Source organism: Myotis davidii, unplaced genomic scaffold (assembly GCF_000327345.1).
Source record: "Myotis davidii unplaced genomic scaffold, ASM32734v1 scaffold497, whole genome shotgun sequence".
Classification (NCBI taxonomy): domain Eukaryota; kingdom Metazoa; phylum Chordata; class Mammalia; order Chiroptera; family Vespertilionidae; genus Myotis; species Myotis davidii.
In genome coordinates, this window is record NW_006288434.1 from 299700 (window position 1) to 316340 (window position 16641).

Below are 16641 nucleotides of genomic sequence, written 5' to 3' on the forward strand. Positions count from 1 at the left end.
TATAGGCAATGGCTTGCATAGCTCTAGTAAAAAAAAATAAAAAAGAATCCACTGGGTTGAATATTATATGCATGTGATACCATTCTAGGCAATACAATCATTTTCAAACTTCTCAACACACTGAATCTACAACTCCATAGTGCCAAATGAAGATAGCAGATATCTGTGATCTGGATCATAAACCATTGACAATTACTTTGGGTTAGAGCTGGTTTGAAATAATTCCCAGTACACTAGAAGTTCCAGACCTTCTGGTTGTATGGTCCAATTAAATTAAAACACACACACACACACAAATGGGGGAGGAGTGAGACCAACATTGTGTTTCCAACTTTTTTCAAGTAAAAATATTAAAAAAGAAAAAAGAACCTAACTTCCATTCTATAACCAGTAGCATAATAGAAACCATAGTCCCATTTGTTTATTGTTTTTTCAAGGAAACCATCAACAAAATGAAAAGGGAGCCCACTGTAAGGGAGAACATATTTGCCAATGATACATATGATAAGGGGTTAATTTCCAAAATATATAAAGAACTAATACAACTTAACAAAAGGAAGACAAACAATCCAATTAAAAAGGGACAAAGGGCATAAATAGACACTTCTCCAAAGAGGACACAGAGATGGCCAAGAGAAAGATGAAAAAATATTCAAAGTCACTAATCATCAGAGAGATGCAAATTAAAATGACAATGAAGTATTACCTCACACCTGCTAGAATGGCTACCATCAATAAGTCAACAAACAATAAGTTCTGGGAAGAATGTGGAGAAAAGGAACTCTAGTACACTGCTGGTGGGAATGTAGACTGGTGCAACCACCTTGGAAAACAGAGTGGAATTTCCTAAAAAAAAATTAAATACTGCCATTTGACCCAAAGATACCACTTCTAGGAATATATCCTAAGAATCCCAAAACACCAATCAGAAAAAAATATACACACCCCTATGTTCAGAGCAGTTCTGTTTACAATAGCTAAGAACTAGAAACAGCCCAAGTGCCCATCAGTAGATGAGTGAAGAAAAGTGATACATTTACACAATGGAATACCATGAAGCAGAAAAAAAGAAGGATCCCTTACCCTTTGAGACAGCATGAAGGGACGTGAAAAGTATTATGTTATCCAAAATAATCCAGTTAGAGAAAGATAAGTATCACATGATCTCACTTATATGTGGAATCTAATGAACAAAATAAACTGATGAACAAAATAGATACAGAGACATGGAATCTTACAGGGAAGGGGTGGGAAGAGACTAACTAAAGAACTTATCTATATATATAAAAGCCTAAGTGACATGGGTTCCAGATGCCGGGCTCACGAGATTAATCAGATCTTTGACCTGTGGGGATCCAGCCAAAACCAGCAGTCCGACATCCTCTGAGGGGTCCTGGATTGCAAGAGGGTACAGGCCAGTCCAAGGGACTCCATCAGTGCACAAAACTGTGCACCGGGCCTCTAGTATGCATATAAGCATAACCCATGAACACAGACAATAGTGTGCTAGGTGGGGGAGCGGGGCAGCTGTGGGAGGGAAGGGGAGAATAGGGGAAAAAAGGAGGACATCTGTAATACTTTCAACAATAAATATAAATTTAAAAAGTGTAGAAACATCATAACCTTAGAATAAAAGTAAATGTTTTTTTTCCAAGAAAGAACAATATTCTCTGTACACCAATATCTCTCCAAAACACGTTAGTATTTGGATGGATGTTATATTACATTTGGTTTCTCATACATTAAATAACCAATATAGAATAGACACTTCATTGCTTAATGCACCTTTGTGCTTATACATTGAAAATAACCTTAAAGTTTATGGTGTGAGGGAAGAGATTTCAAAATAAATGTGAAACTTAAGTTGGATATTTGATAACCTATTCTCAGTTTTCACTATTTACAAAATCACTCCTTGATTCAAGATGAAACATTTCTATAGATGAAATATCTCTTCTATTATGTCCTTATGTATTCATAGATATGAGATTTGTGGACTCTTAAAATGATTGATAATGAGATACAAGCTATATTTATGAAAAATGTTTTTCATTAACCTCTTTTTTCTTTCATTATGAGATCTTATTAATTACATCTCTGAGTGTTTATATTAAGAATATAATATAAATTGTTTTCATAAAATTTGAAGGTCAGTGAGACGTCCTTTTGAAATAGAAATTAGATCAAGACTCAGCTCTCAATACTCACTGAACTTTGCTAAATTTGAATTTTATGTAAACTTTGTCTACAACCTAATAAGTGAGGACAACGTTTCCCATCACATTTGAAACATAACCCAGTCTTTCTCCTGACCTACATGACCTACAAGCTCAGTTCCTGGGACTCCCTCCCCCCACTCCCTGCCCCCACTGGCTATTTCCACTGAACTGGCTTTCTTGATGGTCCCTCAGATGGGTACAGTTCAGCCCTAGGGCCTTTGTCCTTCCGATTCTCTGCCTGAAATAGATTCCTCCTCCAACTCGTAAAGCTCATTTCCCTCTCGGCTTAAATACCACCTTGTCCAACAGGTGTTTCCTGACCATCGTTCTTTTCACTCTACTCAATTATTCTCCAAAATACATATCACTATCTCATATTGTAAAACATATTTGCTTATCTGTTTATAACTCCCCAGCACTAGAATGTAAGCTTAATGAGAGCGGGAACTTGTGTTTCATTCATCATTCTACCCACAGCATTGAAATTGCACATGGTTGGCACTCAAAAAATTTTTTGAATGAAGAGATGAGTGAATATAAATGTAAGAAAATATCTCCTCATTTACATGAAAGTGCAGTGACAGCCTATATGCAATTAAACTATACTAATTCATCTCTCTAACTGTGCAGGGATTATTTTTAAATTATTCTGAAACTCATGACAATGAACCTATTATTTAAAAAGGAATGTAAAAACAAGTATAAATGAATGACTCTCTTTCATTGAGCATCTAATAGAGTTAAAAAGTATGTGTGTGTGTGTTTTGTTATCTCAATTAAACTGGAATAGCTTTAATATCAAGTTGAACTTTCTTCACAATCTTAAAAACAAGTAAAAAATTTACAAACAATGCCCAGTTGGCATGGCTCAGTGGTAGAGCATCGATCCATGAACCAGTATGTCAAGGTTCAATTCCCTGTCAGGGAACATGCCCAGGTTGCAGGCTTGGTCCCCAGTGTGGGCCATGCAGAAGGCAGCTGATCAATGATTCTCTCTCATCATTGATGTTTCTCTCTCTCTCTCCCTTCCTCACTGAAATAAATAAAAATACATTTAAACAATACAAACAAAATCCAGTAAGCAAACACAAAAAGATGATGGGGGATGTATATTAAGATAATACAATCACCCTAACTGGTTTGGCTCAGTGGATAGTGCATCATCCTGTGGACTGAAGGGTCCCAGGTTCGATTCCGGTCAAGGGCATGTACCGTGGTTGCGGGCACATCCCCAGTAGGGGGTGTGCAAGAGGCACCTGATCGACTTGTCTCTGTCATCAATGTTTCTGACTCTCTATCTCTCTCCCTTCCTCTCTGTAAGAAAATCAATAAAATATATATTTTTTTAAAAGATAACACAATCATTGAACATGTTATATGCTCCACTGGCAAAAGATATTTAAAATTTTATAGTCAACTTAATTTTGGAAATTACATACCTTGGCCTACATAACTATTTAAATAACTAAAATATTTTCTTAGACCATTCACTGGCATTTATCCTAATGGTTAAGTTCAAAAAATGGCTGGTGTCTACTAACACTAGTCTAAGGTGGGAATGGACAGCCCCGGTTTTATGTTAAAGCTTCTACAATAAGGAAATATTGCTGTGATCATTCACTGTAATTCTTTCACAAGAGAGCAAATTAGGATTCCTCTGAAAATGATGAAAAGACATATTTTAAAACCTATGTATAGTCCTAGATGATATTCAAAAGGAAGATGATACATGTGACTCATTATGAATCCCTGAAAACACTTGTTTATATTTTTTCCCAATACTGACTGTGAATTGGTGATCACCATTCAACTGTTTCTAATGACTTGAGATCAATGGTGGGGTTGGGAAGAAGGGTCGGTCAAGGTCATAGGTGTAGGCTTTTGCTACGAAAGACAGTGAAACTAATTGGTCCCTGTGGGAACTGAACCTGCAACCTCAGGTTCATTAATTTCACAAGCAAGCAAACTTCTCTAAGCGGGCCAAAAGTTACCAAACAATTTTCTTCAAAATGTGATTCAGTTTAGACGGTACTAGTGTTTAAGAACAAAAGTAAATTGTTCTGTTTTAGTAATTATTTATTTATTCAAGGAGAAGTAATTTGAGGTAGCTATATAGAGAAAAACATCCAAGAAGTTTCCTATAAATGTTTAATTTTCAAAAAGCTATTTTTAAAGGCATAGAGCGCAAAGCCAAAATGGTCAGGGAACTCTACAATCATAATGTGTTTACTTAAAGTGTCTAGCCCAAATCGAAATAGTATTAATTACATGAATAATGAAGCGGTTTCTATTTGGAAAGGCATAATATGAATAGAAATACATACTGGAACGTTTCAGAATTTAGTAACTTCACTTGCTTCCAAACCATCACACTATAACTTAAAGTGTTATGTAATTTTGGAGACACATTTTTATTTCTCTTGAGTTTTCATTTTGGCTATATTATTCTCTCCTCGCTGCCTCTCCTATGTTATATGCTCCTTACTTGTTCTTTAAAATCAACTTACTCTTCTTCTAAGCTCTGGATCTATCCTTCACCAGCTGAACAGCCCTGCTTACATAAGGATTAAATTTTAAGTGCTCAAACCCAGTCTCTCTTCCCAGTACCTAGATATGTTAGTCTTTCATTCAGCTTGCACTTACCATGCTGAGAAATAGGCTACGTTGCCAACTAAGCTTTTCCTAAGACTTGGAAAGTCTCGTCTTTATTTCAATTAGAAACATTAGCTTTATACTTACATCTAGTCGTTCCCTTTTTTCTCTCTTTAATAAAAGTCTATTGACAATTCTGACTTACCTCTTACTGTAAAACTCAGGGTAAACCTTCCCTTGCAATCTCCACTTTATCCACATTTTCCCGCTCTATGGGATCTGATCCCTCCAAAAATAGAGATAATTCAAGTCTCTACTTCCTCTGCTACTGAAAATCCTGTCCCCTAGAACCTGCCTGTTTACAGTGTAAACAGGGCAAGTCATTTGCAGAACAGTGGATAAGGCAACTTTTGAAGAAAAATACTGATTTTATCCCCTCCTTAGAGGAAATAGGTTGCCTCTCTCCCTCCAGATTTTTTTCAAGTAAGTCCAGGTGCCAACGAATGATAAGGAATAATTCACTTCATTTATTCATTGAAGAATTTAGATAAAAATATTATAAATTATGTGTATAATTAGACAAAGCAAAGTAGCTACACTTCTAAATTTGCATCTTTCTCAATTCTAGGACCCTAACACACTCTTACTTTTAGATGAAGAAGATAATTCAAATTAGTTTTCATCTCCTAGTAGAGTATCATTAAGTTTGCCATCATTCATAATAACATATTATACTATAAGCATATTCATTAAAGACCATTCACCACTTCTAAATTTAGTCAATATAACAATAATTTACACAATTCATACTTTTTTATATTTCTAACCTATGAGTGCTTGGAATATTTTGTTGACAAATGTAAAATTCTATTAGTCAACTATAAGTACACACTTCATTGAGAATTATCAGCATGTTTTCAATCTTTACGAGGGACTAAATTTGGTGAAAGCATTAACATACAAAATGGGCCTTTTCTAAAATAAAAAAGGAGATGAGTTGAGAAGACACTTTCTCAGAAATACAAATTTTCTCCACAGCCTTGATGTCTGCAAACTAGGGAGCTGCAAGCAGTGGTTCTCAACCTTCCTAATGCCGCAACCCTTTAATACAGTTCCTCATGTTGTGGTGACCCCCAACCATAAAATTATTTTCGTTGCTACTTCATCACTGTAATTTTACTACTGTTATGAATCGTAATGTAAATATCTGATATGCAGGATGTATTTTCATTGTGTGTGACCCACAGGTTGAGAATCGCCGGGATAGGGCCTTGCCACACCCCCTAAATGGCACAGCACCATGTGACCCAACAATATTTAAATAAGTTTTCTCACTAAAGAGGTATTTATCATTGCAAAAAGTAAAATTTAAAAAAATACACATGCGGGAACAATCTAGATGGGTCAAGTAAATAAGGCTCCCGCCACCCAAGGCCGCCCAGCCTTTACACGTGATGATGTCATACCCATCAAATACAAAGAAGGCCACAGAAACTGTTCAGTGAAAACAGAAGATGTCAAAATATCATGTGTGGCCCAGCCGGTGTGCTCAGTGGTTGAGCATCAACCCATGATCAAAGAGTTCACCAATTCGATTCCTGATCAGGGGACATGCCCAGGTTGCGGGCTTGATCCCCAGTGCGGGGTGTGCAGGAGGCAGCTGATCGATAATGTTTCTCTCTCCTTGATGTTTCTATCTCTCCATCCCTCTCTTTTCCTATCTCTCTAAAAAATCCATTCAAAAAATTTAAAAAATCATGTGTGGTTTGAGTCTAGTTTTGCAAAACTATGTGCATATATGTAGAAAGAAATATACCTAAGCATAACTGTTTTTCTATCAATGGTATGATTTAGCTTATATTTTATTTATGCTTTATAATTTTCTGTAGCATCTGACTCTTTGTAACCAGGACATTTCTTTATTTTTATAACTAAATGCAAGATATATATTTGTATTTGTGAAAAATAAGCCATTACTTCCCAAGCTGGATAAACAAATGCCCATTTTGTTCCCTAAAAACACCTGGAACATACCTTTTTAGATTACTTATCACATTAAATCAGTCGTTTGATTACCTGGACTTCCTGGCTAACCTAAGGGTTCCCAAGAGAGTAGCTGCTACTTTTCATGGACTCTGCATCCGGTGTTTAGCCCAGGGCGTGGCACATGAAGGATGCTCAGTAGAGTACTACTTGCTTCTTGGCTTCTTACTTTCATCCAGCGTCCTCTTTCTCCCATCCCTGGCTCTAGTTGAATTACCTCCACCTCTGCCAGGCACCATACTGTCTCCCAGATACTGTGGGTCAAAAGCTAACGTCTTTGCAGGCATCACAATGAAAACCAATTCTGGATCAATATCAGTTGAGCCACTCCAAAGTCTGGTTAACATATATACAGTCCACTACAATAATGGAAGCTGAGGGTGCGGTCAGGTCTGGGAGAGCAGACAGGATGTGATTTGTTTGGGGAGGGTCTCTGTGAGATGGTTAATTGAAGACCATTTCAGGGGAATTATGGTCCAGGGCTGATCGCTTTCTATTGTGCTTCTTTTGCATCATGATGGAAACCTGACACTTTCTAGCCTGGAGCATAACGAGTGGAACAAAGATTTACATGTTGTAGATTACACTTTATGTAATTTTGGAAGTTTCAACTAAGTTTCTGATAGCAAAAGCCTCCTTACCCACCCCCCAGGAAATTAGGGGGCTCCTCTCCTACCCCCCACTCCCCACCTTCAATACTATTTCAGTGCCTGGTCATGTTCCCAGGTCCAGACACTTCCTTCCAGGGTCTCTACATTGGAGGACATCAAGGGAAATCTTCCAGTTGGAAATGGAAACCAGGCTCTTGCCTTGAAGCCACACGCACATAGCCAGGATATGGCTTTCACGTGGACTGTTTTTGTTTTGACACGGGTAGTGGTTAGGGCTGTTGTGGTTTTTCCATGGGTAGTGCAGTGGTTAGGACTGTTTTGGTTTGACACAGGCAGTCTAGTGGTAAGGAGCACCAACTAGCGGCCTGTATTCATTTGCTAACTCCACTACTTAATGGCTGTGTCACACTGGGCCAATTACTTAGCTTGCAGTGCTTAACTTTTCCATTTGTGGAGATGCAACTCATCATACTACATTCCTAATAAGCTTGTGGGTTAATGTCAGCTAATGTCTAAACAAGTGCCTGGCGCATGGTAAATGCCATGTGCATGTTCACTCGATAATATTTACTTGGCTTAATGTATGTTTTTAAATGCTCTATATATGTTAGATATACATATGCATATATTTTATAAGATATACAGTATACTAGTCTATAAGATATATATCTTATAATAAAATATTTTTACAAGGAGGGATTGAGGATGATTATCAGGGGAAGAAGCACTGAACAGCCTTCCACGAGCCCCTGGCATCACCATTTCCCTCTTCGTGCTACAGATACTGGAGCCTTTTTCAACTCTTGGTGCCTCTACGTGTCTCCTGTTAATTATCTCGGCTGCCAGCAGCCGTCCTCTCCCTCGGAGCAGAGCCTGGAACCTGTCCCCTGTGCCCGGGTGCCTGCAGCTGATCCTGTGCATCCCTCTCTCTATCTCCCAGCATCAGCTCCATCACTGTCTGCCTGGCAATTATCTACGGGCAGGAAGAGGCGGACATCTGAACTGTGTCGCCAGGTGACTCCCCGAGTCAGTTCCCACCACTCTCCTTAGCGGATCCACACTGCAGGTTCCTAGAAACCTGAAAGTTTCCGAAATTGTTTTTCCTTTTGAGATTTCCGTGAAAGGGCCAAATTACTTTATGTTTCTTTCACAGGCCAGACACATAACTACTAGAGCAAGAAAGTATTTATTTTACTATGTAAAAAGATAACTTGCTTCTACTGGGTATTTAAAAGCTGGGTGTATTACCTGAGAACCATAAACATAAATGTAAGTATCTTAACCTATATTTTCTAAATTTCTAGGTTGATATGGGAACCACAGTTAGGCACCAGTACCCCCATTAGACCTGAGAGTTAAATTTCAAAATCAATACACGGACATGGTCAGGTACCTGCTATGTCATGGTAGGCAGACTAAACTGTTGGCAGAATAAATTCGGTTTTGACTATAAACTCAGAGCTGATGTTAACGAGAAAGCCAAGCCCAGGAGAGTCTGGCAGAAGTGGAATTCAGAAGAATGACAGAGACAAACACGGTGTTACTGTAACTCCAGGCCACAAAGAAGCCGCCCTGAGAAGCAGATGGAGGTGTCTGGCACATACATCCTCACTGACACACAGGGCCTGCCAGCTGCATTCTGTCCTGATTCCTTTGAACATTGGAAGCAGGTACCTTTCCTTGCTATGATACTGCCACCTCAGCCACACTTCCCACTTAGATTCCCGACAGTTACAGACGGTGCTGGTCAGGCCAAACGAAGCATCCTGTGCACTTTCAACGTACATATCTTATTTTAAATTAATCATCTGTCAACCCATTTCTTTTTCCATGTCAGTATTTTTATACCTGAGTTTCTGGATTTCAAAACAGAGAGCCAGACCCTGGACTATAATAATTTCATAAAATAACATAGCTTCATCAGGCATTTCCAGAAAGAACTGATGAGTGACTACTCACACCTATTCAAATGATTATAGGATGATGTTTTCCTAAAAATAGATTTACAGAAATATAGAAGAATTACAAAGGTTAATGCGAAAAAAAGAAGGTTAACGATTTCTCAACTGCATGTAAGTGAAATAAATCAACCATACCCGGGGATGAGATACAACCTCCATAGCTGTGTTTTAATCTCCCTCTCCCTCTCCTTCTTTGTCATCTCTTCACCCTTCCCTCCTCTTCCTCCTTCTCCTTCCCTTTTCCCTCCCCTTCCTCCTCTCTTTCTTCTTCTTCTTGGCTTGCAGCCTGCTTTTTGAGAATTCACCTTGCACACATATTTGCCAGAGGTATAATGCCTTAAAACAAATGTGTTCTTAGTATATCCCAAGGGTTCAAAGGAGTTTGCAAGTCCTATAGAAATTGTTTAGTTTTTATTTTAATAATAATATAAAAACATATTTTGTAGTAATATCTCACAATTTAATACTTTTTCCTTTATTTTTACAGAATAGGTATTATCTTCTTTATATATATTTTTGTTTTCCAAACTGAGATCCTTAGCACCCAATAGGGATCCAAGAATATAGTCTAAAGAGTCCATAAAAATTAGATCCTTCAGAAACACTATTCTGTATCTAAGCAAATAATTCTACCCTTTGCCCTAAAAAAAATTGCATACTTAACTAAAAATAAATTCATGGAGCTAAGCTGCAGAAAGTACTCTTTAATCTGATGCTATCTCTATTTCCAACACAAGCTGAAGACAAAGATGAGATGGGCACTTACAAAAACAGAGACAATTACTTGGGTTTTGTTCCTTCACATATTGAATAATGTAAATTTGCATTTCACTTGTTCAGCTCTTTACATATTTTTAAAAAAAACAAAGTTCAACAAAATGTTTCAAACTCATCCCTGCTAGTATCATTCTTCATTGTCCTTGAAAGTTGATTACTGACTAGAAAAGTGTCTTCATACTTATTTTTTAAAATCATGAACAGCTTTTAAACATAAACTATAAATAAAAGAATGCCAGTTCTTTAAAGATAGAAATTTATAGGGGAATTTTCTCTTCCATACTTGAGTTCTATTCAGTTGAATTTGGTTAGAGCAGTTGAAAATAGGAATTCTAAAGAAAAGTACTGATGAGACAATATCTACCCCACCCTTAGGACCACCCTTATGGCTTGTTAGTCCTGTAGGTGAGGGAATAACTGCACATAGGCACACTGAAAGGCTATTTAATTCCAGCTCCTCTTTCCCCTGGGTGTGCTGAAAAGAAAGGCATTGGATGTCACTGAAGGCAATGACCCCTTCCCAGAGTCCCCGGATACCAGAATGCCGAAAATGTCAACTTTTTAATTCTAGGTTGCTTTCCACAGCCTAACACAGGACAATGAGACTTTTCAAGTTCTCTCCCTGCTCCAGGTCTCACAGTACAACTCACAGAATATCACTTCATGATATATACACACGTGTGCCTTTATATAATTACATTAGAAAGTGATTTACGTACCATGATAAATTAGATACAGACATTGCAGCAATGCCGGGAGGAGTCTTGTGGAGCAGTCTTCTCTTGATTTCAGAATAGGGACAGTAGGCCAGGTAGACAAGATCACTGGGAATTTTAGTGCTGCCACTGGAATGATGCACAAAGCACTTAGTCGTGCACAGTTGAGAAGACCTATAAAGAAAAGGTGGAAAGTGATATGTATAGTACCTGGCCTATATGACCTTTCACAGATTTATCTCATACAGTGAATAGTGTTGTCATGTTATAAGACACACAAAAGGAAATGTGATCATTTCCCTTAAAGTACCAGGTATGTAAAAAAACCAAGGATAAAATGAAACCAACCCTATAATGAGCTCAATGCTTTCCTTTCAAAAACAAAGGAAAGGTTATTAACATGTTTATTCCCTGAAGTAGAGAATTCCTTGTTCATTCAAGGAAAGAACAGAATGTGTGTGTGTGTGTGTGTGTGTGTGTGTGATAATATATTTTTATTGATTTCAGAGGGGAACCGAGAGGGAGAGAGAGACAGAAACATCAATGATGAGAGAGAATCATGGATTGGCTGTCTCCTGCAAGGCCCCCACTGGGGATCGAACCACAACCCAGGCAAGTGCCCTGACCGCAAATCAAACCATGACCTCCTGGTTCATAGGTTGATGCTCAACCACTGAGCCATGCTGGCCGGGCCAGTTATTAGGTTTAGCAGAGTATCTGCCAACACAAAAATACTGTCCTTACGAGCACACAAAATATAAATACTATATGTCAGGTTTCAACACCAGGAAAATCATTACCCTAAATTTCTGGTTTGCCTTAATTCTGGGGGTGTGGGGCATTATTGCAATTTATGCTGCTTTCCTTGCATTAATGTATGGGAAAGCTCTGAAGCAAACCTTTAACATTTCTTTAAGAACTAATCACGGCCTCTGAGGTCTGCTTCTGATGCTAAACCTCTCCTTTTTGCTAACTTTAATTTTTAACCTATATATTTTTTTGTAAACACATGCCTAGAAACATATGCACACATACGCAGATTATATTTATGCAAGTACATTTTAAAAACCACCCGCAAGTCCATGTTAGAGTGAGAAAGAGTATAATTAAACACCATTAATTCCAGATTTGTTTGCCTCGGCAGAATGTAGGAAGACCGTGCAAAGATATTTGATCCCAGAATCTTAGCTCAAGCCATATAGCACTGTTGTGTTGTCGGTCAAAAGGGTCAAATAGTGTCAATGTTAATATGAGAGAAGAGTGGGCCACAGCAGCCTCTTATCATGCCCCTCGACCTGACTGAACTTTACACAGGCTGGGCTTCTGCCCACACTGAGCCCCTGGCCTCCCTTTTCTTACAGCATTCACTTTAGAAAACTTGCAACTGTCAAGTCTTTCTCTGCCCCTTTGAGATATGAATCTTCTTCCAGCCTGTTGCCAGTTTTACAGCCCAGGAATGACTTGCTCAAAGGTCTGGGCACCATGCCTTTGAAATGCAACCATCAAAGGAGACAGTGCTGCATTGCCAAGTCTCTGGGGAAGAGGGGGAGCCTCACTTCCCGAAGTGCTAATTAGCAAAGGCAGTGGGAATAAGCACAGTGACCTGCCTCCCCTTCACATCAGCTAGCACTTTTCTTTTTTTAAATATATTCTTATTGATTTCAGAGAGGAAGGGAGGGGGAGCGAGAGATAGAAGCATCAATGATGAGAGAGAATCATGGATTGGATGCCTCCTGCACGCCCCCTCCTGGGGATCTAACCTGAAACCAAAACCTGGGCATGTGCCCTGACAGGTAAGTGAACCGTGACCTCCTGGTTCATAGGTGGATGCTCAACCACTGAGCCATGCCTGCTGGGCTCAGCGAGTGCTTTTGTACAAGCGTGCCCCAGCTGCCTGAAACACTCTCCCGCCTCCTGTTGCAGTGAGTTAAACTCTGTCTCTCTCTCCTATTTCAATAGTCTTGAATTAAGTATTCCTTGCTTGTTGAACTCCAAACCACTTAATTTTCCTTTGAGAGGGTATTGCTTTTCGTCCTTAAAGTTCAGGAACATTTCCTAAGATGCTGGCAATATTGGTAAAAAGTGTGATCTTTTCACACTGTCTTTTACTTACGATAACTACTAACTTGGATTTCGATAAGCTGTGGATTACTTTTAAAATTCAATATTAGGTCATTGAATTTTTCTGATTTTAAACCTAGATGTTTGCAAGAATAAAATATTTGAAAAAAATCATAGTGACCATTCACAATGATTATAATAATCACTCTGACATTCTTTTTTTTAAAATATATTATATTGATTTTTTACAGAGAGGAAGGGAGAGGGATAGAGAGTTAGAAACATCGATGAGAGAGAAACATCGATCAGCTGCCTCCTGCACACTCCCCACTGGGGATGTGCCCACAACCCAGGTACATGCCCTTGACCGGAATCGAACCTGGGCCCTTTCAGTCTGCAGGCCGACGCTCTATCCACTGAGCCAAACTGGTGCTGGCCACTCTGACATTCTTTATGTCATCTTTTAATTTTATTTGTATCTTATAATTATCTGATTTATTTCTTTAATGATATACACCCATGAGGCAATCAATAAAGTCTACTCAATTGAATAACACACCAAAAAAGCCTGTTGTGTTTACATTTTCCTGATGGGATGTTTTTTAAAGGCTGTGGTAGTGGGCCTGTTATTCTTTTAATGATATTCAAATGATTCATGGCTTACGATGTAACCTTTCCAAGGAAAACATCTTTGGGACCTTCAGGCAGGTTCTGATTCCTCTTGGATGCCTGATATTCTCTATCCCCTCTAACTGCACGTATCCAAATCTTCAAAGAGCAATACAAGACCCACAGATTCTATGGACTCTTGCCTCAGAGTTTAAGGTTTCTCTGAGGTCCACTCTCCTACATCCAATTTCGCAATTAAAAAGTGTACATAATTCTTCACGTATGTTATTTTTACTTACGTAAATAAACTGCAGGTTTGCAAAGGCCTTATGCTCCAATTGCAGAGCATCTGGGTAAGTGCCCAGTACTCTCCAGGCAAAAATAAACTAATGGACAAAATGCAATACCCTAACAGCAATCTAGCTGGAATGACTGAAAAATAACTGTTTGAACATTAACTTTTTATTATTATATTTTTCTCTTTTTATTATGAATTTCAAGACCTCCAAGAGCAGTCAATCACGGGGAAATATACTTTTTTCTTGTGAAAACTCTGATTGCATATATAGATAAATCCTTAAATAAACAAGGAAACTGAACTAAGAGTTTGCCTTTTCTCTTTATCTTGTATATTGTTCTCTAGAGATAAGATTTTAAAAGAGTGGGTGCTGCCTTGAATTTTATAATTCACATTACTTGTTATTACTTTTTAGCATGAGAAATGTATGCATACAAAACAAAAGAGAAAGGGCATGCAATGAAGGATCCCTACCTGTCCCTTGTCTGCCCTCTTTCCCCAGCCATCCAGTCAGTAGTTCCCTTTCACTGAGGCAACTCCTATTATCACCAGTATCTTTATTCTCTTTTGGTTGCTAATCCTCACGCGAGGATATTTTTCCATTGATTTTTAGAGAGAGTGGGAGGGAAGGAGGGAAACATTGATGTGAGACAGACACATGGCTTGGTTGCTTCCCTTATATGCCTGACTAGGGCCGGAGATCCAGCCTGCAATCAATGTAGGTACCCTTGACCAGAATCACCCCAGGACCCTTCAGTCCTTGAGCCGATACTCTAACCACTGAGCCAAGTCCCTTACAGCAGTACCTTTATTCTTAAAGAGATATTCCATGGTTTCTATCTACTAGTATATCAAACTCTGAATCTATCTATCTATCATCTATCTATCTATCTATCATCTGCTTGGTTTCCACAATAATTGTAGTGTATTATACACATTTTCTCCTGCAACTTTCTTTTTCACATACATACATAATCATATGCCTATATGCAGTATTTCCCTATCAGTACACATATAGAGATGCCTCTTTACCTTGATGGTGGTAAAGCATTCCACTGAATGGATTTATGCTAATTCATTATCCCCTTTCATACTGAAGGAGATTTCGTTTGCATCTGATATTATGCAGTTATGTGCAATGCTGCAGTGTATATCCTTGTACATATGATACAATGTAGATATATATTTGTGGATAAATACCTGGAAGTAAAATTTCTGGGTCAAATCTATGCACATTTTTAATTCTGAAAGATACTGGTAAATTGCCTTCCATAGAAGTTGTACCAATTTACATTTCTACCAGCAATGTAGAAGCTTAATCATTCTGATCTTACTGCTTCCTAGAGTTCTAATAAATCAGGTGAATTTTACAAATACTCTTCCTGCAGTGTAATCATTTTCCAAGCCAGAAATATTTGTTCACACGTGCAATTAATCACTAAGCCTGGTTGATTCTGCTCTGAGGTATCTTTGGAATATGTCCACTTTATCCATTCCCACTGCCTCTGTCCACTGTCTTCTTTTGCTTGGATAATAAGAAGGACCTCATAACTAGCTCCCCTTTCTAGTTTAACTTTCATCCAAAACATTCCTCTGCAGCACATGAAACACTGAGTGGTCTCCATGGAATGCAGTGGTTTCTACATAAGAGCCGTAGAGGCACGGATGGTGACGTCAGACAAACGTGATTTCCAGCCATGCTTCTTGGTAACTTCTGATCTCAGGAAAATTAAGCACGTTGCTCTATTTTGCACTCACAGTAAAGCCCTAATTCCTTAAGATTGTTTATAAGATTTGAAGTGATCTGACACTTGTTTTCCTTCTACCTTCCTCTCTTACTAAGGCTGCCCCCACCCTCCCCCAACCCCCTAAATACTATATTTCAGCTGGACTGATCTTCATGTTTCCAAATGCATCTGTGTCTTTCTAGCTTATAGACCTCCTAGATCTGATCAGATAATTGAATCAATGCCCCCTCCCCTGAGAACTGACCTTTAGACCACTTCACAACCAACATTCCCTTTCACTTAGACCACATTCCACTTGCTAGGACCACATTTCACTTGCTAAGACCATTATCTTTCCCCTCCAGACTTTCCCAAGACCTGGACACGCCCAGAGAGTTCCCCACTGAAAGAGCCTGCCTAGAGTCCTTTAAAACCTCTGGTTCCCCATCCCTGGGTGCTGGCACCATTATGGGGTTCAGCCCATCTGGTCTCCAGGTGACCTAATAAATTTGTAATCCCTTACCACTTTTGGCCTCATGCATTCCTCTTTCGGCGACCCTAAAAAGACCCACTGAGTGGTTCCATGTACACCTTTCCCTTCTGGCTCTGCTTGGCTACCTTAACCCATTACACTTCAATATAGCATTTCTTCCAAATGTTCCTAATCCTTGTTAGCTGAAGCCCCCTATGTTTTCTCATAACACCTTGTTCTTAATCCATGACAATTTTTAGAAACAGTGGTTTAATTCTTCGACTGGTCTGCATTTCCCTCCAGAGTGTAAGCTCCTTAAAGACAGACAGCTAATCTCAACATAATCTAGGAAACCCAAGGCCTACCACAGTGCACAGGATGGAGACGGCATTCAACACATGTATGTAGGAAAGGGAGGGAAAGGGAGGAAGAATAAAAGTTTCAAATCAGGAAATGTAAAATTCTACAGAATGCAGAACTAAAAGCAGTATTTCTTTGTAGGCTCCAGACTTAATATATCATTATTTTAAAACTAATTATTGATATTTACTTGAA

The 16641-nt window shown here is 38.7% G+C and overlaps 1 protein-coding gene across 6 annotated transcripts in view; it reads right to left on the reverse strand.

Annotated features, from left to right (window-relative positions):
• OXR1 (oxidation resistance 1) overlaps positions 1–16641 on the reverse strand; it is a 326251-nt gene that overhangs the window by 234864 nt on the left and 74746 nt on the right. For 5 of the 6 annotated variants that reach the window (XM_015561706.1, XM_015561707.1, XM_015561705.1 and 2 more), the window contains one exon: positions 10923–11093. In XM_015561706.1, the coding sequence (XP_015417192.1) occupies positions 10923–11093 (171 nt within the window). Of the gene's footprint in view, positions 1–10922; positions 11094–16641 lie in introns of those variants that run through there. The other variant, XM_015561708.1, reaches the window with a different exon arrangement.